Here is a 23371-nt window from a genome sequence, read left to right on the forward strand (position 1 = left end):
AATCACTGCTCACTGTGGTGAAGGGATCACGTGTCACAGGAGCCTTTGTCTCCCAAGGCAAACTGCTCCTGGGTGACTAAACATCAGGCTAAATGTAGATATTAAATTACTAGTGAATATATAAAGAGTTTTTTTTCCTGGTGGTTTGACAAAATTGTCCCGAGTGTCAAAGGGTTCAGCTGAGGAAATGCAGACTGCATGCTTTCATCCATGACTTCATTGTACTGACTCACATTTATTTTCACTCTGAAAGTTTTCTGCCCCCAACTATAATTAAAATGCTTTTTTAAACTTATTTCCCTAATCCCAACATTACATTACATTTATTAAAGAATCTGATTTTTATCCAATAAGGAAGACGGCCATGATGTGACTTTGTAAACAAAATAAAGTTCACACGTAACACACATGATGCAGACATTTACAGTTTTAACCATTTATTCAGAGAATAGTTACATAGTTACAGAAAAACAATGCTTTCTTGGTTCTCTAATGGCTCCTGTCAGCTTTAGTTACAAAAACAGTATTTATGTAACAACATGTCAAAGAAACATTTCTGCACTTACTGGAAATCAGCACTAGAGGAATTCAAGATCTTACAACAGCTTGTGAACTTGTGGCTCTGTGTGGTGCTCACATTGTGGCAGAACCATTTTGCATAGTAAAGTGTTTTAAAGTGGAATCGTTACGAGTCTCGAGAGAACTAAACGAGCCGACTCGTACAGAAAGTGGCAGCAGGGCAGGTGTGTAAAGCCTTTAGGAATAACAGTTTGGTATCAACCTCGCTTTTAGTGCTTATAGAAAAATGAATGTGACCAAAACTCCTGAGCAGCTGAGAGATTCAACAACCCAAAAATTCAAAAGGAAGACTGTCGATGTTACGCTAGCCTATTAGCAAAACTCCAAAGGTTTAAACTCACCACAAATTTAATAACACATTCAAGTTGTGTTAGCATTCACCACAAATGGCTCTCAGAAATGGATCCAAGGAATTAGTGTCGGTGCACTTCGCAGTATGCTTCACAACGAGTTTATAAGTGTGTAAACATTACAAACATGTTTGTGACGTCCCACAACAACACTGACTCGCACTGCTTGGCCAGGTTTCAATGCTTCTGCAGGTGAATCCGCCTTCAAACACTGTTCTTATGGAAATACTTTAAGCAATCCAATCTATGTGTTTCTGTATGTAGACTTGTGACTTTCTGTCACCATTTGTTTAATTTATTTCTTACCCACACATCTTCGTGTCCATGACCATAACCAATTAAAATTTGTGTGTTTCACAAACTGCCATTAAAACTATTCTGAGCTGGAGCTGTCATTGCTGAATAAAGACAACATATTTATTGCTCTGTTATACAGTATCTATGACAGAAGACCCTGCAGATGTAGATGTTACAATGGGATACATTGTCACTAAGCAAAAGAAGAAAAAAAAACATCAGTGAGAGGTTGCATTAAAATAAGTCATTGAGTCTGAGGTAAAAATCTATCCCACTCAAAGTGCATCTTGTATCACAGACTAAGATAAAGGTTGCTACAGAGACAGTAAAGCTAAGAAAGAGGTTTCAGAGTGCAGAGAATGAGGTAGAGGTACATCACAAAACACCTCAAAATCTACTGTATTATACTACCATGTAATACAGTGATGTGAAAGCCAAAGGAGCTCCTTGGGTCTATGCTGGAGTGAAGGCTAGAAGAGCTATCTAACACTGCGCTCTTCTTCTAAAGTTGCTGTGTTGTATTTTGCTCTTTTCCTTCAAGCCTCATGGCTTTATACATTTTCTGGAGTGACCAGTTTTCACAAATCAAGTCAAAAATCCCAAAGGTTTCCCAGGAGTTACAGGGGCTCCGATCAGCCAACCACAAGCGTCTGTCCAACCACAGCATCACTCGACACTGCAAAGAGTCCAACACGCTTCAGTGGCTGGTTTGGGGAATCGTCTCCAGATGCTAATCAGAGGTCCTTCTGCCATAAACGGGTCAGTGCTGCTTAGATATGACCCGATACACATGATTCACGCTGCACCAATCAAAAGAATACAGAACCATCCTCAGTATCTTTTCAACATGGAGGACTACACGTTACCACATAGATGCGCTTTTCCATCAGGTGCTCTTTGGATTAATCAGGAACAAAATGTCCAACAGGATAGTGTGAACTCCCTGCTGGAGAGTTGTGTGGAGCTGATACAGGCCTACTGCTTTTCCTTCAGAGGACAAAACTGATCATATGCGCACAGTGTTTCTCCAGTGCGACACTGATCACGACCCCAAAACACCTCGGACCTGTCAGGACACTGACAGGAAGAAACTCTGGGGGTGTCCTGTTGTGTCTGGCATTAGCATGTTGGGATGCCTCGGGCCCCGATGGTTTTGAGAGAGGGGCTCCATGAAACCAGACGTTGGGAACAGTGCTACTCGATGTGCTGTAGAACTGACCTCAATGTAATCAACATTAATCACGTCACCTGTCATTGGTTTAAATCAATGTCTCAGCTTCAGTTTCATGATTGTACTTCAGTGTTTGGACAGAGGGAGGCACGTTCCCATATGATATTAATGCAGCCTGGGATATTGTGTCAAATGGCACTGAAAGCAGAAGACTCAGTTACTCAGCTCACATGAGATGAAAGGGGTTCCAGTAAATTTCCTTCTTGGTGTGAACTTTCAAAAGCAACCCACAAAATAGTTTTAGAAATCAAAGTGCACTTGGTGTACATCACTGTTAAGGCACAAGGTTGCACTGGGAGGTGAATGTCAACCGTTTACAGCTACTGCTATCATTAGTACAATGATTGAATACTGGTACAGTAGAGTGCAATGACATACAGTAACCTGTGCCACAGTCACAGACCTTACACAATTAAGGAAGAACAGGCCTATACTGGGAAGGATGGGAACAAAAGTCCACCACTACAAAACATTAGACGCAGTTTCACACCCAGGTCGCTCTCAGAGAAACGATGTGCTCCAATCGTCCCCAGCCCAAAGCACCACAGTGACTGTGTTGGAACTACATGGAGTTGGAAGTGCGTCGTTGTGGTTTGACTTGCAGACTGGTCCATACTGTTTCGGAGTGAGCGGTCTGTCACTCTGCGCTCAAATTATGATTGAAGATTCCTCACAATTCTGCTTGTCAGGGTCCGTTTTTCCACTGGAGTCGATACCTGTGTAGGACACAGATGTAGGGACAAAGAATCAGCAGGTCAGCATAAAGGAGCAAAAGTCATTTCAGAAAGAACAAATCAATCAGTAGCAAAAGTAATAATACTGTCACGATCCTGTGTCACTGGACCCAGTGGTTTGAGTTGTAATATATTTTGATGTTTATGTTTACGTTCATTAGATTATCTAAGTTCATTTCTGTATTACCAATGTTGTCCTGTTATAGTTCATCGTTTCTTAGATTCCCCGGTGTTTAAGTCTCCCTCACCCTTCATGCTTTTCATGTCTGCATCTCATTACGTTTCCCGTTTTATTTTGAAGAGGTCTGGTGTCCCATGTTCATTGTGTTTAGTTTCACGACAAGATTGAAACATTCGCATGTTTATTCGCATGTTTATACGCACAGCCAGAACAGGTTGGAAAAAATTAGAAAAAACAGAACTAGTTTAGTCAAGCCCGCCAGGTAAGACTCGTTTTCTTTTGAGTATAATTCCAATATAATGAATAGCTTTAATGCGTATACACTAGAGGAAAATTATTTGATACTGAATTTGTAACTTTGCTTACTTCCAAAGAACAGTCTCTAATTTTATAGTAGTAGAGACAGAATGTCAGCCAAACCATTTGGGTTTCTTGGATTACACTCGACAACTTGAAGCATCACCTCCCTCCACAGATTTCCTGGGGGAGGAGGCTAAGCCACTCGATGACATTAATTTTCTTTAACCACACCTTTGTTGCCTTGGTGGTATGTTTTATTATTATTATTGTAGGGTCTTTACCTTTCTATATAAAGCGCATTGAGACGACTCCTCCTGGGATTTGGCACTATATAAATACAACTGAATTAATTGATGAGCTCAATATCTCAGACATTTCATTGACTTGAAGCTAGAATCTGATTAAAATGTTTCTGAGTAGTGTATTTCTTCCAGTTCTGAATACTCACACCAACAGTTGTCACCATCTTGCTAATTGTCTGTAGCCCATTCCAGCATTGTGCAGGTCTCTTATCCCTAATGTTCATTCCTCTTTCACATCCTCCAACACATACGTTGAGATCAGGAGTATCTGACTGACAATCTGTAATCTGTGTATCGCATGGGTACACAGCCAATCAGAACTCTGGCTGCTTTATAGAGGATCAATTACTGATTTTACTCAATGACGTACAAATCAATCCGTAACTTTTAAAATAGATGTTTTCTGGATTTTTGATTGATATTCTGTCCCTCTCTATCAAAATGAAACTATCAATATAGAGACTATTCATTTCTTGACCAAACTTACAAATTCAGCAGCAGATCAACTATTTTCTCTCACTGTAACATGTGACATGCAAAATGATTTAAATCTCTTCTGAATCAAACCCTATAACAGAGGCGTTCTGTCTGAAGAGCCCTGCAAACTACTAACAAAAAGAAATGTGCACTGCATAGGGATGCTATAGCAAAGGCACTGAGGTCACTGGGTGCAAAAGTAGAACGGTGCACATTTGTATGTGTCTACCTGCATTAAAAATGACAGCACTGCCGCACACAGCCATACTTCCTGCTGTTGGATGTGTCCATGTTTGGTTCAGAACTGCTCTAATAATAGCTCACCGGATGACATGCAACAGCTCAGGCTGGCAGCGCTTTGTTCCTCTTTTCATATGTTGCATAACATCACAGCACACGCTATGGACAAAAGTGGATCAGCTTAGCAGGACGCACACGTCTGACATGAGCAATAAATGTAGTTATACAAAGGGTATAAATGGGGGAAAATAGACAAGTACAAACACACAGTGCTAAGTTTAAGATTTAAGATGCTTAAATTATTTTACTTTGTATAGAGAAAGAAAATCTTTCACAAAAACTACGGGAGTAAAAATAGCATAACAATGGAACAGAACAATGTGCATCCATAATGCCCGGCACAATGTGCAACACTTTCAGTCGCCATTTATTTATTTTTCAGATGTTAATTTGTCATATTTTAATATACTGTAAAACATTTTTTGGTAGAAACATGTTTTCATATAATATTTAGCATTTCAAGTGTATTTTTTCTTCTTCGCTGTCTGATTGGAGCATGAGGTGCTGCACAGAGGTTTTCCCTGTGTGTTTAATCCACACTGGAAGCCAAATGAAGGTAGCATCGCTAGTTTTAAACAGCACATTGTGTTGCCATTAGAGAAATTAAAGCTTTAAGTCTAGTTAGTCGTGTTTTCTCGTCCTGAAACTAGCTGTCGTTAAACTAAAAAGGTTAAAAATGTGAAACTCCATTTTCACTGAATTCAACATGTAATTATTCTGTTTAACGTTCTTTATAAGCAAGTGTAATAAAGAAAACAAGCCAGGTGGAAGCTCAGTATATCCTGGACAGAACTACGGCCTGCTGCCTCCTCTTGTTTTATAACTCAAAGGCAGACTGCCTCATTAAAAAGCAGCAGTGGACACCAGTATCTTACAGGAAGTGGTAGGACTGCCAGAGGCAGCAAACACATACAGCAACTTTCTACTCTTACTCATCACTCCAAGCACTTTAGACTACAAGCCAGATTTAACCATACATTCATGCACTGCTTTATCCTGCACACCTTATCTAAATCTCATTTATGGCAAATATAGAATATTTAAATTAATGTGGTCATCTATGGGGTGTGGGAAGAAACTGCCGTATCTGGATGAAATCTTGACACAGAATGGCCAAAGTTCAAACCAGGAGCTTTCTGCTGTGAGAGTTTTAACCACTAAACCATGATTTGACCACAACAAATATGTTGTTCTCTAATGAGCAGATATTTAGGATGTGAGTGATGCTAATCTGACCTTTAATGCTCCAATCCAGTTAAATGTCAGGACAAATGTTAGGAACTGTGCCACAACACAAAGAACGAGGGGATACAAACAACAGCTATGGATGAAACTGAAAAAGAAGCGCATGATTTCCAGTATGCAATCCCAACATGACAAATCGTAAATGGACTAGTATTTATAGAGTACTCCTCTACTTTAACTGATCACCCGAAGCTTTTTTTCATATGAAGTATTGGGAAAAGAACACTGCAACCTTCTGATTGGCAGATGATCTACTCTACTTCCTCAGCCACCTTACAGCAGGTATTACAGTCATTGTTTGTTATTTTATTGTGAAATGTGTAGTTCTGTTCCAAAAAAAGGTTCAAAACCCAAAGATATCAAACCGTGTCAAACCCTCTTCCTGTTGGTCAAAATCCTCACTTTCTGCTGATCAAACTGTTTCTATTTATTATTTACAAGTCAAAATGAAGCTAGCCACAGTTGGCAACATTTAACCAAAGAGAAATAAGCAGGAGACCAAAGCATGACAGCGCCAGCACAGAGTTGTGAGTCTGTGGTGGATGGCATGCAGACTGTCAGCAGATTAACATCATGTAAAGAGCTTACACACCATTAGAGCCAACACAGCTGCTGTGAATGGAGACAGCAGAGTGGAAGAGATGTGGCTCTGTTATTCACTGTGAGAAAAGGTGGTTTGCTGGGCTGTACAGGAAGGTTGCCTATCGTAAATTAAAGACATCCAAGCCTAGAAGCAGGGGTCGGCTCGAGTTTTTAGTCTTTTTGCTTCTGAATACACCACAGAACACGGTGAGGTGCTTCGTTGTGTAAGAACTGGTTTTTGCAGTTCCTCAGAGCCCCGAGGACCCAGAGGAAATATTTACAAGCGCTGCAGCCAGTCAGCCTGTTTTTACAACAATGTTACATAAGAACAAACCAGTGTGCTCATCACGCTTTCTCCCAAACTCTCGTAAAGACGGCTTCTCAGCATTTCTCAGCCGCCCTGTAATAGCCCACGCTTTCTGAGCCCGTACATAACATGGCATACTGTGCCTTCAGGCTGCTGTCCACAATCAGCATCCTCTGTTTTAGAGTACTAAAAGCCATATGAAGAGTGAAAGCATCAAACGTATCGTCTTTATAGCACATAAGCATTCTTGTGTCCATGGCAAGGACAACATGCTGAAAACGCTTGTTTGTGCTCTCAGCTCACATGAAAACAAATTCCTGAAAGTAAGGGCCGTACATGTGTGCAGTACAGAAGCTTACACTGCTCTGGACTGGACTGGATAGCAGTGACACACGGCTGCACACAAGACAAAATGTTCCCGACCAAAGCTCCCATAAGCCATCAACCAAAAGCAGCACTCATCTCATTGTCCAGCAGAGGAGCGGGTGGGGGTGGATTAGGGGATGTCACGCACAACGCACATGGACATTAATGCTGACTCATGTCACTAAATATTCCACCTCGGCCATCCGATGCCACCTTTCAAAATTATGTCCTTTATGAAGACAATACAAAAACACATGTTGTATCCATGTTGTATGTTACTGACCACAGCACAAATGACACGTGGGTGGAAACATTCTTACACACCAGCCTTGTGCATGTTAGTAAATCAGAATCATTCTCTGCATACGCCACATTTCTCTATACAAGGAAACATGCATGCAAAGCGCCTCATGTACACAAGCATGTTTTCTCTATGTTCACTTGGGGTTCATACCCACAGATGTTTGGCATGCAGGCACTGAACCACCAGCCTTCCACTTAGCAGGCGAGCTGCTCTACCTCACCTTCAGGGGAACTGGAGAACGCGATGATCATGTTGTAAGACAGAAGCCTGCACTATAATAATATTTAATAATCTATATTTGTTAAATTGTCCTATAATCATGATTTATAGTATTCTGAAATGCCATAAGCCACACAATGCTCAGAATTAGAATTACAGTAATTAATTGCACATAAAGAAAACCAGATATAAAGGGCTTAAACCTTTGAATTTAGATTCAAAGGGCCACCTACACATTACACTCACAGGAGCAGTCCAGCCATAAAGTTCCTGATGTTCAGTTTTTGTTGTTACTCAGCCCTCTCAACTTCTAAAAGTAAGCCTGCTTGATTTTATCCACCTGTAACAACAGAACTGAAAACAAAGTACTAAGATGGAGCATTTTTAAAGAGAAGGAAAATGCCATGAATCTCTCTTTGTATGTGACAGCTAACAGACTGTATTCTGGACTGTCAGTGTAATCACAAATGTGAAGACTCACTGCACACAGATAAGAAAATGCTCATTTGAATCACACAAGGAGTGATTTGCCTATCACACATGACTCTGAGCTGGTGGCTTGTTAGCCTGGACTTTCCAGTTTCTGGCAGCCTAAGTGAGCCTCCCAGGTATTTACTATATGGTTGGAGGATATGTAACAGTTTTCCAACCGACAGTCGTCAGTCCAATAACCGACGATTGGTAATAAGTATTTTGATTTTTAACTGACTTTGTTTAATTTTGTATCTGTTGTTTGGTCTGTAAGCAGATAAACAAGGTTAGAGTGGAAAAAAGAAGAAAGCTTCTCGTTGTTTCCCTCCGCACCATTGTGGGTTTTTATTTCAATAAAATCTTTGTTTATTTCTGAACGTAGGCTGCAGCCATTCTTTTTTCTGTTGTGAGTTGAGTAAACGAACGTTTGGGCGCACTCTTCAGCGCTCTCATTTTCCCCATCGACTGCTTCGGTTAGCTTAGACCAACATTATTAGCAAACTTACTCATGGGCAAATAAATAAATCTGTTGTAAAAACCATCAGTGAAACGCTCAGCCTATCATCGATATATCGTCCAATCGCCCAACCTTCATTTACAACCATGTTGTGCGTCAAACATGACGTGGTTGTAACAATATTGTTGTTAAGTTGAGAAAATTTAAGTCGCATCAAGAGCATTTTTTCCCTCTATGATCTCCAGTTACCACACTGCTGCATCCAGATGAACTCATTCAGCAAGAAAACGCTGAGCAGTAATTTTACTTTGTTTTTTTTACTCTCAGTTACTTTCCAAGTCTGTGCTCATCACTCAGTACAAATGACTTGTATACAGGTACATAGCAGTTTTCAGTTTTCCAGAGCTCACACTGCAAAGCTCATTTACCTGTTCACACACACAACAGCATTTTGTTCTTTCTACATCTCATTAATAGAAAATAAGACATCCATCGTCGTGCTGACTGGATGAGAGATCATAGATGGCCACAGATTCAACACATTGTGCTTTTCCTCGTTGGTCTGAAATTGGTGAGTGTGATGGTTTCTCCCTCAGTCAAACATCTCCTGATATCCAGTAAATATGCACAAGCAGCAAAAACTACAGCCTCCCTTTCTCTCTGTGTGCTTACAAACACTAATCCCCCAGGGTTTTCCACTGAACCACAGCCATGCTGTGAGCCGTTCCTGTTGCGTAACATGCTATCCAATTATGACACGAGAGAATGAGGCCAGTCTGCGAAAGGAAGCTAACATGCAGTGGCATGTTCAGGTCTGAGAGACCTTACGTCACAGAATGGGGTCTGTGACAGCGAACAGTACTGTGGAGCTGAATGCTTAATCCAGGCAAGTGGAGAGTTCAGGTTCAAACAAACAGGAGAAGGATTTAGGTCGCTGAGCATCACCTGAACAGCCATTTGTGATGCACTACAAAAGGTTTTCATTCTAAACAATCTCACCAGGACATTTTCATGCACACACATAAAATTAGTTATTCTATCCTGATATTATGAATAAAATAATCCATAATTTTACAATGTTGTCCTGATATATCTACAGTGGGTAGGCTACAATGCTGCCCTGTTTGCAGTGCACGAAACAGGGCAGGAATATGGATGTTATCCACTTCCAAAACGGGAAAAAACACAATCTGTTCCTTTTCATGTAAGCTTTCGTATTAAAACAAACAAAGAAGAACGAAGCAGTCAGTGAGACTAAACTACAGTCTCCAACACTTTTGCAGTGCATTGGTGAGGCTTGATGCAGCTGCTCTCTATGCACTGTTCTTCAGCTAATATAAAGGTCACTTGAAGTATGGAGGTCTGCAGCGAGTAAATGGACTGGTTCTTATATGGCACTACTCTACACGAGTACTCAAAGCTCTTTGTACATCCACTTAGTCACACCCATTCAAACATGCGTTTTTCAATGAGTAAGTGCTTCCTATCCACCATTCACAAATATCTGACATGCAAACTGAAGCAGTCAAACCTTCGCATTAGTAGATGAGCTGCTCGACTTCCTGAGCTACACTGACTCTGCAGAAAGTTGGCGACCTCGGCGTATTATGCACCGTAATCACCATCACCTGACCCCGCTCTGTGATTTTACGTGGCTTATCACTTTGTGGCTGAGGTACTGGCGTTCCCAGTTGCTTCTACTTTGTAATAACAACAAGCAGTTGACTGAAATTCTCAAGAGCAAAGACATTTCACAGCTGGATTTGTTGCACAGGTGGTGGCGCAGTGTCACACTGTTCACTGGGAGCAATTCATTCTTTCACACATGTTTGTAAAAGCAGTCTACAATCCAACGTGCTTGATTTTACACACCTGTGGTGATTGAAGTGACTGGAACACCTGAATTCAATTATTTGAGTGGGTGAGTGAATGAGTATGAGTGTCTTCCAGTTAAGGTTTAAGCATCTCTCCACACTGCTAACAACAAACACTGTCACAAAGATCCAGCTACTGAGTAGGGATCAGCAGGTTTTAGGATTAGAAAAAACAAGACTGATAAGGATTACCAAGCTTAGGAAGCTTGATACTGTTCTGTACCTCTTTGTAGAAATATCTCAGGCCAATTTTCTGATTAATCCAAGTAAAATTGAATTTAAATGTTTGAACTTTTTATCCCTTTTCCAGAAAAACTTGCATAAAATTATTTTGCCTAAACGTTGTAGTCAATACTTAAGGCTAACAAACTTTAGGCTGTCTGGATGGTTACAGCACAACACCAAACACCACGTGCCATGCTGCAGGACCATTAGGCAGCCATTGGCACTACCAAACAATAATCAGGTCTGTCACATTCATTCTGCACATTTCTTCTCTCTGCTCCATTCACTCGCTTGCCATCTTGTCAAAATTGCAACTTTATAAGCTTCAATAAATGAAGATTACCCACCAGCAAAAGCTCCTTCGTTGGCTCTACTCCTCCCTGCTTCAAAACCACCCCTCAAATCAGGCGAGTCTCCTGAAAAGCTGGCTTATCTTGGTGCTGGGTTCAGAAGTTACATCACTACTCTCATGCTCCAGTCAGTTCCCCTGAAAATTAACAGTCAAGGATTTCCACTTGGATTGAAGCCCCACCACAGTGGGCCCTAAAACGAGAGGCATCAGCTTTCAGCAGCCTGACAACACAGCTTAACGTAACCAACTGTGCTACTGATACCAGGATGCTAGTTGCACCCTCGACCATTCCTCCGCTTCTATATCTAGGTCCAGGATGTCAATTTATCCAACGCAACTGACCCTGGACTAAGTGAAAAAGTAACTACCCAACGCTGGTTGTGCAAACCTTGGCTACCAGAAGTTCAATCAAGCTTTTTGTGATAAATGTCTTTCACTTTGGAGGAATTTTAGCCAAGTTTTCTTTGCAGAATTGTTTTTAATTCAACCACACTGATTTTCTAACATACACTGCCTGTTTAAGGTCATCCCAAAGCATTTCAATAGGATTTTAATGCTGGACTTTAACTATAATCTATATTTTGAGGGGGGGGGGGTCACTCTGGGGTAGACTTGGTGTTTCAGATCATCGCCCTGCTGCAAAACCTGAGCTTCAGATGGCTGCACATTCTCCTTCAGAGTGTTCTGGTAGAGAGCACCATGCTACCACCATGTTTGACTGTTGGTGTTCTTTATTTGAAATGCTATGTACGTTTTTATGTCAGGTTTAATGGGATGAAAACTTTCTAGAAAGTTCAACCTTTGTTTTATTAGTCGACAAAATATTTTCAAATATCTTGTGGCTCATCCAGATGTTTTTTATTAACAAACATCTGGAAATGTGAGATGAGCCTTTGCATTCTTTTTGGTCTACAGTGGTTTTCAGCTTTGCGATTTTTGCTCAGTCTCTTTGTTATTGTTGAATTATGTTCATTTGTAGATATTAGTTGTTGGATTAGTTGTTGGTTGTTAGTTGGCTTTGTCTAATATTAAAATCTGTTTGATGCCCTGGTGTTTCCCACTGCACACTGATCGCAAAGGCACATAACCAAGTATGAAAGAGCTGGGTCAAGTGATACTAGCAGGGAACATTGTGGGTTTTTAATCATTTTCAGAATAATCCAAAGTGAGATTTACATATCATCCTCTTCAGAACAACACTGAGCAGAAGGTCAGGCCAAGTTTTCACTGATCATAAATAAGCCAGGCGGTGTATCACGAGGGGTAGGGCTGGGCGATATGACCCAAAATTCATATCTCGATATTTTTTACCTGGACGGTGATATAAGATATACATCTCGATTTTTTTTTTTAAGCCATAAAGTAAGAACAAAAAGAGAGTTCTTAGTCAAAGCTGTGTCCCAGATGTCACAGGCACTTTTATTAACATAGAGCATAGATGTACATAAAATTTACTCAAAAATTATGAGCATTTATTAAATAATAATGCTCCATAAATAAAAGAAAACAATGTTTTTGTGCATAACAAAAAGCTCACAATTGTGCAGTCAAAATGTAAACTTAAAGACGCTGAGCATAGTAACAAAGACAGATTTCACAGCTGCTCTGTTCCCAACTTCTACTGTGTGACTGACAGCATTGAGTTTGAAATCCTCTTCGTAACCACGTCTCTTAACAGGTGCCATTTATGGTCCTTATACACAGTAGGGTAATATTACGTTGAAGCACAGTACGTATCACTCCGCGAGGCTCCTCGGTAGCCGTAATGCTCTGACAATCCATCAAGCGCTGCAGCTCCGTAGCTTACCAAAGTCGTACTAAAACATTTTTGACAGATTGCTGAACGTTGTGTACCACATAAAATCGGTTCGCGGTCATCAAGCACAACCAGAATTCATACATAAGGCGCGCTGTCAACTTTTGAGAAAATGAAAGGATTTTAGGCTGTGCAGCGCCTCTGGGCTGCATGGCGTTAGCGTGGTTAGCTCGTTAGCGTGGTTAGCTAGCTAACACGTTGACGGCGTCCAGCCCCACGCACGGGGCGATGCGCAGTAACTCGTTAACTGAGATTTGCCGTGTCCATCTTGTCGCTTCCTGCAGGTGAAGCGATGGGGAGGAGGGGGGAGTTGTGTTCAGTGAAGGAGGGGCGAGGCCGAGTAATGTTGCGTAAAGACAAGTGGACGAAAGAGAGGCAAACTTGCGGCTCCACAAGTATAGTTATAACGTAACATAGACTATATCGATATAAAGGATATTGTCACATCTTATATCTCGTATAAAAATATATCGATATTTTTTAAAAACTCGATATATCGCCCAGCTCTAACGAGAGGTTTATTGAACAGTCTCTGCGGTGATAAAAACTGAAGTCAGTGTTTTCCAAAACTGTCAGGTGTGAAAACAAACCACATAAAACACATTTACTGTACAAATGCCAAAGATCCAGAAGGCTTATTCAACGCTTTCTGATTCACACACACGGGCTATTTGCCCTCAGGCCAGGGTTGTACCCAGTTTGGTTCCCAGTACTGATCACACAGCTGTCTTCCTGAACCACCCTCTCCTCTCCCCTGAGGACATGGACACGCCTCCTTTCACCTACCATAAACGCTTTTGTATTTGTTCGTTCATTTTAAGCAAGACTTGTTTTGTCAAACACGATCATTTCAAATGAATCCCTCATTTTGAATACGGAGATATTTTTACCCCAGTTGATCCTGCAGTGACGTGCGAAGCTCTGGCAAGACGTCAGCAGACGTTGGGTGTATGTGAAGTGAAGGGACAGGTCTAGGATATCACCTGAGGCTTTGGTTCCCATTGATCAAGAGATCAGCAGAGGACAGAGATAACTGCTTTTCTAATTCATTTTCAAACGGGTCATTATAATTAATTATAACTTGGCTCTTGGGTTATAGTTGGTAACAAAAAGCCTGTAGCCAAGCCCACTGTGCTTTTTTCCAAATTCGTCTATTCGTATTTAATGGCGAGTCAAACAAAATTCCATCACAGATAAAAGTGTTGGTGACCCTTATGTTATGTATGACAAACGCAAGCTGTACCAAAGCAATGATACCAACAATACTGACAGGGAAACTTTTCTATATGCATGTGGCACAAAAACAGTTTGTCCTCTGCAGACTGCCAAATACATTGTGACAAATAACTAAGTCAAAGAAAAAATTATGAATTCATTATTTTATTGTATTTTTTTAATCAGATGCTGCCTAATTTGTCTTTCATCCCACAGAAATGGTCCACAATCTACTCGACCAATCTTCTAAGACAGGGGGCAGCAACCTTTAAGACCCAAAGATCCATTTGGACCCGGGTTCAACGTAAAAGAAAACACTGGGAGCACTGTATATATTGTTTTTTACCTTTATGCTTTGTGTGAAAAACTAAGGTGTGTTGCTTATGAAATCCATGAAGTGCTACAGAGAAAATTACATTTTATTTATTTATTGAACACATTTTGAACTCTTAAAGAAATATAACAAAAGGAAAGACACCCAGCTGAACTAAAATGATCCATGTAGCAAACAAAAACTGTTGTGAGCCTCCACCCTTATATCTCCTTTGGGCTTTTGGAGCCTTGACCTGACTTTTAAAAAAAAAATAAAAAAAAAAAGCACTATGCTGCTAAAAAATGAATAGATATTTGCAAAATTCTGCCTAAATATGTATTTTACCACGTTAATGTGTGGGGCGGGGCGTGGTCTGCAGGGGAGGCAGACGCACCTGAGCGGCACATTAATGGACATTAAGAAATGTCCATTTCTTAACTGAAGGATTGTGTACTGTAGCAACCAAGATATAAGTAAGCTCACCTTCAGTATGAAATGGACTGGCATTTCTTATTGACCACTCAGCAATTTAAACTCCCAACCACATGTAATCATCAACTTATATAGTTCTTTATTCTATACGGTCAAAGGAGCTTGCAAAGAAAAGCGTCTGGACTTCTTTAAGTTGCTTGAAGACCCACACCCACTTTCACACCTTGGCTCAGGTGATTAGAGGATCATCAGGGGGTCCTTTTGTCCCTCTGTGGGGGGATACTCCCATTAGGTTTAAATCTGGGACTCCCCACCATTTGACCTTAGAACTGAAGAAGCTTCTCGGATGAGAGGTGAAACGTCTTCAAGCAACTTAAAGAAGTCCAGACACTTTTCTTTGCAAGCTCCTTTGACTACGATGACCTGGATGACTGAGAACCTTCACAGACTTTATTCTATACGATTTAAGCACTTTACCGTCTCTTTCCCACAGCATGTATTAGGTAAGTAAATGTTAACCTCTGCCAGGCCTCTGGTGAACTCTGATTAACAAATTAAGTTGAATTTAACCACATGATAACAACAACAATTAATCTTGGCATTACAGTTCTTCTGTTACAACATTTTTTGTGAATGTGCTTCCTTTCCTAACAGACAGATGAGGTCATGGTTTATAAAGACATGAATCTTACCTGGGAAGTTGAAATGTCCCTTCTTTGAGTGGTAAGGGAAATAAGGTTATAGGAGGTGCTGTCTGTCAAACAGCACATGTGACTTGGTCCATCCGCACCTCCAGCTGGAGGGCGTCCGGTCGGTCCTGAGGGTTTACTGCAAGCATCTCGTGGAGGAGTTTCTTCTCCTCCTCAGACATGGAGCTTCTGGCCTTCTGAGGAATATGGAGCACCATCTTGGGGTTCTCCAGCAAAGCCTCCCCAACAGGGACAATTTCCGAGCCTTGCCGAACATAAGTACCCAGCAGTTCACGCTTGGACTCTGCATCAATAAATGTAATCCTTTCGATCATTGCCCAGATGATGATGCCCAGAGCAAAGATGTCAGCCTTGGCTGTGTAGTGACCCTCCCACACCTCAGGAGCCATGTAGAAATCCGAGCCACAGGCTGATGACAACCAGAATTTGTTTATGTTGACCGAGCTGTTCTGGATGCTCCCTCTGGCGCCTGCTCCTGCTACGGGATGTTCTTCACCGTTTCTGGATGTCAGACCAGCACAAACCTTACTGAGTCCAAAGTCAGCCACTTTAAGAATAGGAAAACCAGACTTCTGTGAGATAAGAATGTTGTCTGGTTTAAGGTCGCGGTGGACGATACTGTTCCTGTGCAGGAAAGCCACAGCACTGGTCAGCTGGCGCATAAAGTTCCTGTTGGTCTGGGGATCAGGCCGGCGGGACAAAATGTACTGGTTAAGGTCCCCACCGTCACAAAACTCCATAACAAACCAAAGGTAACATGGTTCCTCCGAGTAGCCCAGGATACGCTCTCCTGCAACAACAAAGGGAGCAGATATGAACAGTGGGATGACGACTGTCAAACACCGAAATGAAGTCAGCTGCTGAGCAGTTAAACCTGGTCATGCAGTTAGCAGTTAAACCCGGTCGTGCTCCCTGCCGTGACCAGCATTGAAGAAAAATCCGTCATTGACTCAAACAAGTGCAGTGCCATATTTCACGACATTTCTGCACAGATGACTTTTATGCATGAGAACTCACGTGCCGACAGTTTACTTTGTTTTTTCTCCAAGAAAGAAAATTTTAAAAGTCAACTGCAAGATTCTGGTAAAAGCTACAGTTATGGTACACTGTGGGACCGTTTAAAGAGGAAGGGAGGGAAAAGTACTGTCACTGGTTTGTGACTGCATGCAACAGATCAATCTGCTGACACCTTTAGCTGCACCACTCAAAAAAAAAAAAAAAAAAAAAAGCTGTGCTTGAGGTTTCAAACTTCTAATATTTTAGTTATGGGGACCTATGAGGACTGATGTGTACTGTATGAACATTATTAAAGCCAGATCAAACTGGGTACAGAGGTTTTTGAAAACTACTTTGAACAAAATCTTGTATTTCTAGTTCTTAAAGAATTGTTACAGTATGTACAGTTAAGACTTATCAGTTTACATAATGTCCAAATGATCAATATACTGTAGCTGCCATACACCAGTATTAGCTGACATTCTGTACAGGTCCTGGTAAATTACCAAATCATGCCCCCATTGATACTGGGAGTTATTTACTTTCTCATCACTTCAAAGTCCATTACCTGTCCACAATGGTAACATTGAATTTGCTAGATGTTCACAGGCATTAAGCAAAGGCTGCACTCAGTTGTCATGCTTGTGTCATGATCACTGACTGCATTTGAAAAACTTGTTAGGTGGATCACGACAAGCTGATGGGCCATAAAGATACAAGTCAAATCCTTTCAATGTTTCAAATCTACAAACGTTCTTCGTCATCGCTTGATGGATCCAAGAGATCCCAGCTTAGGATTAATATGTTATTCAGAGAGCTTCAGTGGTGACACTTACATAACAGGCAAGCTATTAAAAGAAAAAAAGACTGTAAACTGGGCCTGTTCAGAACCCAGCTTTTAACATCAGTATTAAGATGTTAGATTATGTTAAATTTCAGTTTGTTGAAGAGACATTTAAACATCACTAAATGAATCTCTGGGCTGATGAATGTAAACAAACTATATGATAAATAGGTTAAAATTGCAGTGATCATATTAAGTTAAACATGTAACAACTCTGCCATTGACATTGCACTGTAATATTACTATTTAACATGTCACATTTCAGTTAACAAGGGCAGGCTGTAAGTAGTACACTGTGTTCTCTCGTGAGCAGGGCAGCACCGTGTACTTTTCTGTGCCTTCTATAGGTAGTAGCGGAGTGACGTCATGGCAGGCTGCAACGAAGTTGACTTTAAATGCTCTCTAGTGAATGAAACCTGCACCTTTTAACATATGTCTACAGCACTTTGGTGAACTCAGCCGCATTCTCTTATTTGTAACTGAGTGTAAAAATTCTTTGTGTTAAATAGAATAAATAATAAACCAGGCTCACAATACTGCTAACACTGCCTATCAGTATCTACCCAACTTCAGCGGTATTTAAATATGGCCTTTTATCGTTTCTCATTCAGCTTAGATCTTGAATGAGACATCTCAGATGAGACATTGAGGCTTTAACACGGTGGACCGTAAACTTTGCATTTCTTAGGCCGGTAAAATCACCACGACACAAGCTCCAACAGGAGCTCCTGTACTTTCATTACTGTACTGGTGATACTGCACAGCTAACAGCAGCGTGTGTACCTTTGAGTGACGTCTCCACGAGCCGCAAATACTGCTTGGATTTCTTGTTTCCGTGGCTCATCTTCTGGGCCAAGCCGTTCCTCTGCAGGACACACTCTTCCAGCTGGACTACATTCTGGTGTCGGTTCTCCAAGCTCGTCAAGGCCCAGAATTCGGCTAGCGCCAACTCCACTTTCTCCGGGGCGTCACACTGCAGCCTCTTCACCGCTACCCTGGCCCCAGTTTTCCGAGCTACAGCCTCGTACACCACCCCGTAGCTTCCACGACCGACCTCTCGTAGCAGGCTGTACCGGGGAGCCACGACCAAGTGGGGCTCCAATAGGTCACTGCGGAGGAAACTGATGGGGAAGCAGTCGTAGTCGTCCTCTTCCCCCTGCACGAGCTCTTTATGGTTGTTATCGTCCAGCGCTATAGAGCGCAGGACTTTGCTCATCTCTCGTTTCATCTTTCCGGCCACACTCCGCCTGCAGCCCCGCACAAAGCCGCTTACCTTGCGTCTCTTCCTCCCGTCGTTAGAATCCATAACTTCTTTTTTGTTAAAAGTAAGCATGGAGGCTGGACGTCTTTCTTTGTCATTACTCTAACCCTGCACTACGCTACGACGTTCTTACTTCTATCTGTGTGCTTTGATATGTAAAAAGTCTGCGTGTTAACAGTGAACACAATCGTCCCACATCGAAGCTGTACCAACTTCTTTGGCACGATAAACAAAATGTTCCAGTTCGAGAGAACAGAGGGCGTGGCTTAGCGTGCAGCTGCGGTGCGCGCTGATTGGTGGAGAGAGAAAGTAGCTCGCGGAGATTTAGCCAGCATGCTGGATTTGTTTTTATTTTCAGATGGGACGGTACTCACGCGTGGGGCTGCTTATTGATAAGGCTGTGAGCTTCAATTATTCGCCCTACTCATACAGAGGTACACATCTGTGGCAGATCCACGCATGAGCATTCCGTATGTGGCAGTACTCTAGTTTATTATGTTTTATCACGAACTGTGAGCATAGATGAAAAAAACAACACATTCATCTAGTTTACTATCTGAACGGGGTTATTATGGTTTTGAGATTGAACCCTCAAAAGCCTTGCAGCCCTTCTATCAGTGGTAGTGCTCGGTTAGTTCTGAGAAATTAAAGTGCATGGAAATGCGAAAAAATCTAAAGTCAGACAATTTAGAATCTCATTCCATATCTATCGCAGTTTGCTCGCATTTAAGGAAAAAGGAGAAAGTTCTTGTCCAATATTTGGGCTGAAATACAAAACAGAAGCATGGTTTACATGGCTTTTTAATTAACATTATTTAAAAATTATTTACTGAAAATAAAGAATTATTGTTTTCTTGGAGTTGATAATAATAACAATTTTCTAGTTTTATTATTCGTTTTTTGGTGACTACTCAAAACAACTTTACAATGTCTCAGCAATTACCCTTGACAATTTTTTTTGCAGTTTTGGAGTCATGTATAACTCTGGATGATTAGGTGGTGAGATAACAATTACATTATTTTACTTGTTCCTAATTCGATATTGTTTTTTGTTCTTATATCGTTTACATATCTGACAACTGTCTACCGTCTTTCCCCATTTTTGGGTTGATTTTTACACGTTTCATTTAAAACAAAATTGCCTACTTGTGATGGCCAAACCCATAGCCACGCTCTAAAGGGCGGTAACTCCTATGTATTTTTTTCATTTGAACACAATAACACACATTAGTTTCCACTAAGTTTATTGTTTGATTACATTTGTTCTATTTGTAAGCGTGAACATTTAGTTTACTTTTGTATGCATACCAGTTCATTACTTTAATTTTTGACTTACCTTTGTTTTTCTTTCCTCTTACCTGCCATGATCCCTGGGAGTTGCCAGACAAAAAGTGGCGGCCCGAGTTTAAAGCCCTTAAATACAAATTGAGATAACTGGACCACACCACCACTTCCTGCCGAAGGGGAGAATATGTGTTTTCTTTAATTAAAAAACAGTATTTGTACTTAGTTAAATATTGAGTTTAAGGTTTAGTAGTTTTGATTTTCTTCTTTAATCTTTGGTTTGTTAACAAACCAGACTGTACATCATTGTTTGTTTACAACTGTGTCTAACATTTTGTTTAGTTACCCCCTCGTGTGTCATAGTGGTCTGATCTGCCATTATATAAACCCCTGTGTGTCATTTCATGTTTAGGTCAGTCATTTGGTTTGTTAAGTTTGCAGTTTTTGCCTGAGTTTAGTTTTGTTTCTTTTATGAGCTCAAGTTTATTACTTTTGTAAATATATTTTTGGGGTTAAATAAATAGCAACTCTATTTTTCTATTAATTTCTGGTACTCCTCCTGCTTTTTCAACTCGGTCCATCACACTACTACTGTTTCAAATGTTAGTTTAAGTTATAGATATATATACACACTACCAGTCAAATGTTTATGCACACCTCCTTATTTAATGTATGTTTTTCTTTATTTGTACTACTTAATACATTGAAGATACAAACTGGAGACATCAAATATATGAAGCAAGATATATGGAATTATGTAGCAAAAAAAACCTGGTAAAAACTCTAAATGTGTTTTATATCACAGATTCCTCAAAGTAGCCGCCCTTTGCTTTGTTGACAGTGCTGCAAACCCTCTGCCTTCTCTCAGTGAGCTTCATGATGTCGTCACCTGAAATGGTTTCACTTCACAGGTGTGCCTGTCAGGGTTCATTTGTTGCCTTCTTAATGAAGGTGGGACCATCAGTTGTGTTGTGCAGCAGTCAGGTTGGTACACAGCTGGCAGCCCTATTTGACAACTGTTAGAATTCATATTATGGCAAGAACCAATCAGCTAAGTAAAGAGAAACAACAGTCCATCATTACTTTAAGAACTGAAGGTCAGTCAGTCTGGAAAACTTGAATTTGCCCCAAGTGCAGTCGCAAAACCCATCAACCGCTACAATGAAACTGTCTCACATGAGGACCGCCCCAGGAAAGGAAGACCCAGAGTCACCTCTGCTGCTGAGGATAAATTCATCTGAGTCACCAGCCTCAGAAATCACAAGTTAACAGCAGCTCAGATTAGAGCCCAAATAGATGCCACATAGAGCTCCAGTAGCAGACACATCTCTACATCAGCTGTTCAGAGGAGAAAAGGTGAACAGATGGTCTCTACATGCATGGTTCCCACCATGAAGCATGGAGGAGGAGGTGTGATGGTGTGTGGGTTGCATTGCAGGGATACAGTTGGGGATTTATTCAAAACTGAAGGCACACTGAACCATCATGGCTACCACAGCATCCTGCTGTGACATGCCATCCAATCTGGTTTGCATTTAGTTGGACCATCATTTATTCTTCAACAGCACAATGACCCCAAACACACCTCCAGGCTGTGTCACGGTTGTTTGACCAAGAAGGAGAGTGATGGAGTGCTGACCAGATGGTCTGGCCTCCACAGTCACCTGGCCTAAACCCAGTGATGGTTTGGGATGAGATGGAGCGCAGAGTTGTTCGCAAAGGACCAACAAGTGCTCATCATCTCTGGGAACTCCTTCAAGACTGTTGGAAACCATTTCAGGAGACGACCTCATGAAGCTCATGGAGAGAACGCCACGAGTGTGCAAAGCAGGAATCAAAGCAAAGGGGCTGTTAGGAAGAATCTAAAATATCAAATATGTTTTGTGTTATTTCATACTTTTTTTGTTTATACCAAAGGTCCATATGTGTTCATTCATAGTTTTGACACGTTCAGTGAGAATCTACAATGTAAACAGTCAAGAAAATAAAGAAAAACCATTAAATGAGAAGCTGTGTCCAAACTTCTCACTTGTAGTACATACATTAAAACAAAGGAAAAAACAAAGCTTGCAGAATTCTAATGAGCTTTATTCTTCAACACAGCATGAACTCTTTTAGGCAAGCTTTCTTATAATTTCTTTAAGCAGTCTTAAGAAATAGTTCTCTGAGCTTCTTGAATGACAGTACTGTTGGCTGCCTTTTGTTCTGTTCTCTGTCATGAGATGATCTCATTCTGCTTTAATCAAAATGCGGTCCTGGTTCTGGGGAGGCCATTCTCTGTCTTCTGCTGTGTGTTCTTCTGTACATGTATGCTTTAACTCTATTGACATTGTGTTTGGGATCATTTTCAGACTAAAAAATTAAGCTATTGCCAATCAGGTACTTCCCAGATATTGCATAATGGATCCAGTCCAACTTACTTTTCTGTGTTCATAATTCCATTATTTTTGACAAGCTCCCCAATACCACTGGCAGCGCCTCCACCGTGGTTTCCGCATGTCACTAGACAATGACTGTTTTACCTATTTCCTGCCCTCCCCTACATACTGATGATGACTTGAACCAAAAACTGCAAATCTATAAACAAAGAAAAACTTTGAGAAAACTGTTGCTGAAGACCAGGCTGGTTTTCGCAGCCGGTGAGCATCATCTAATCATACCTTCCCTATTTCAGTTGCTGTTTGGGCGGAGAGGACGAGAGAGCTGCTGGAGCAGAGAGCACTGCAACGTGCTGAAGCGCACAGTGAAGAGCCACAGACACATGGTGAATGAAATAAAAAGCAAAACACAAGCTTCTGAGTCTTGGCAGGTCCTCTGTGTTACAGGGAGCAACTGAACATTTTGTCCTCAACGTTAATGTGATGGAAGCAGGAAAAATGGGCGAGCATAAGGATTTGAGTGAGTTTAACAAGGGCCAAATTGCTAAAACAGTGGGTCACAACATCTCCAAAACTGCAGCTCTTGTGGCTTATTCTCAGTCTTCAGTCTGTTTGTATCTATCAAACTTGTCCAAGGAAGAAACAGAGATGAACCAGCGACTGGTCCATGAGCTGCCAAGGATTACTGATGCATGTGGGGAGCAAAGGCTTCCACGTGTGGTCTGATCAAACAGACGAGCTACTGTAGCCTAAATTGAGAGAAAAAATTAATGCTGGTTATAATAGAAAGGTGTCAGAATACACAGTTCATCACAGTTTGTATGGTGCTGCATGGCCACAGACCAGTCAGTGTGCCCATGCTGATTTCTGTCCACAATGTGTCTGTGAGCTGAAGCACAGAGCAACAAAAGAAGGTGGCCTAGTCTGATAAATCACATTTTCTTTTACATTAAATAGATAGCCAGGTTT

General features: G+C 41.1%; 1 protein-coding gene and 1 long non-coding RNA gene across 3 annotated transcripts; one reads left to right on the forward strand and one right to left on the reverse strand.

The window, feature by feature from the left end:
• Positions 1–412: 412 nt before the first annotated feature.
• On the reverse strand, positions 413–18978 carry stk35 (serine/threonine kinase 35). Of its 2 annotated transcripts, XR_014871511.1 has the most exons (3): positions 18263–18977; positions 15622–16429; positions 413–3173 (listed from the first exon to the last, which is right to left on the reverse strand). XR_014871511.1 is itself a non-coding variant. In XM_085145707.1 (2 exons), the coding sequence occupies exons 1-2, from the start codon at positions 18810–18812 to the stop codon at positions 15687–15689; spliced, it is 1293 nt and encodes a 430-aa protein (XP_085001833.1). In that variant the 5' UTR covers positions 18813–18978; the 3' UTR covers positions 14621–15686. The 2 variants fall into 2 exon arrangements, 1 of the variants encoding a protein (XP_085001833.1); XM_085145707.1 differs by lacking the exon at positions 413–3173 and having other exon boundaries at positions 14621–16429; positions 18263–18978.
• LOC146494738 (uncharacterized) lies at positions 11233–14056 on the forward strand. The gene is made up of 2 exons (XR_014871513.1): positions 11233–12416; positions 13486–14056. It is a non-coding gene; the product is annotated as an uncharacterized LOC146494738 (long non-coding RNA).
• Positions 18979–23371: the final 4393 nt, after the last annotated feature.

This window comes from Neolamprologus multifasciatus, chromosome 20 (assembly GCF_963576455.1).
Source record: "Neolamprologus multifasciatus chromosome 20, fNeoMul1.2, whole genome shotgun sequence".
Taxonomy (NCBI): Eukaryota; Metazoa; Chordata; class Actinopteri; order Cichliformes; family Cichlidae; genus Neolamprologus; species Neolamprologus multifasciatus.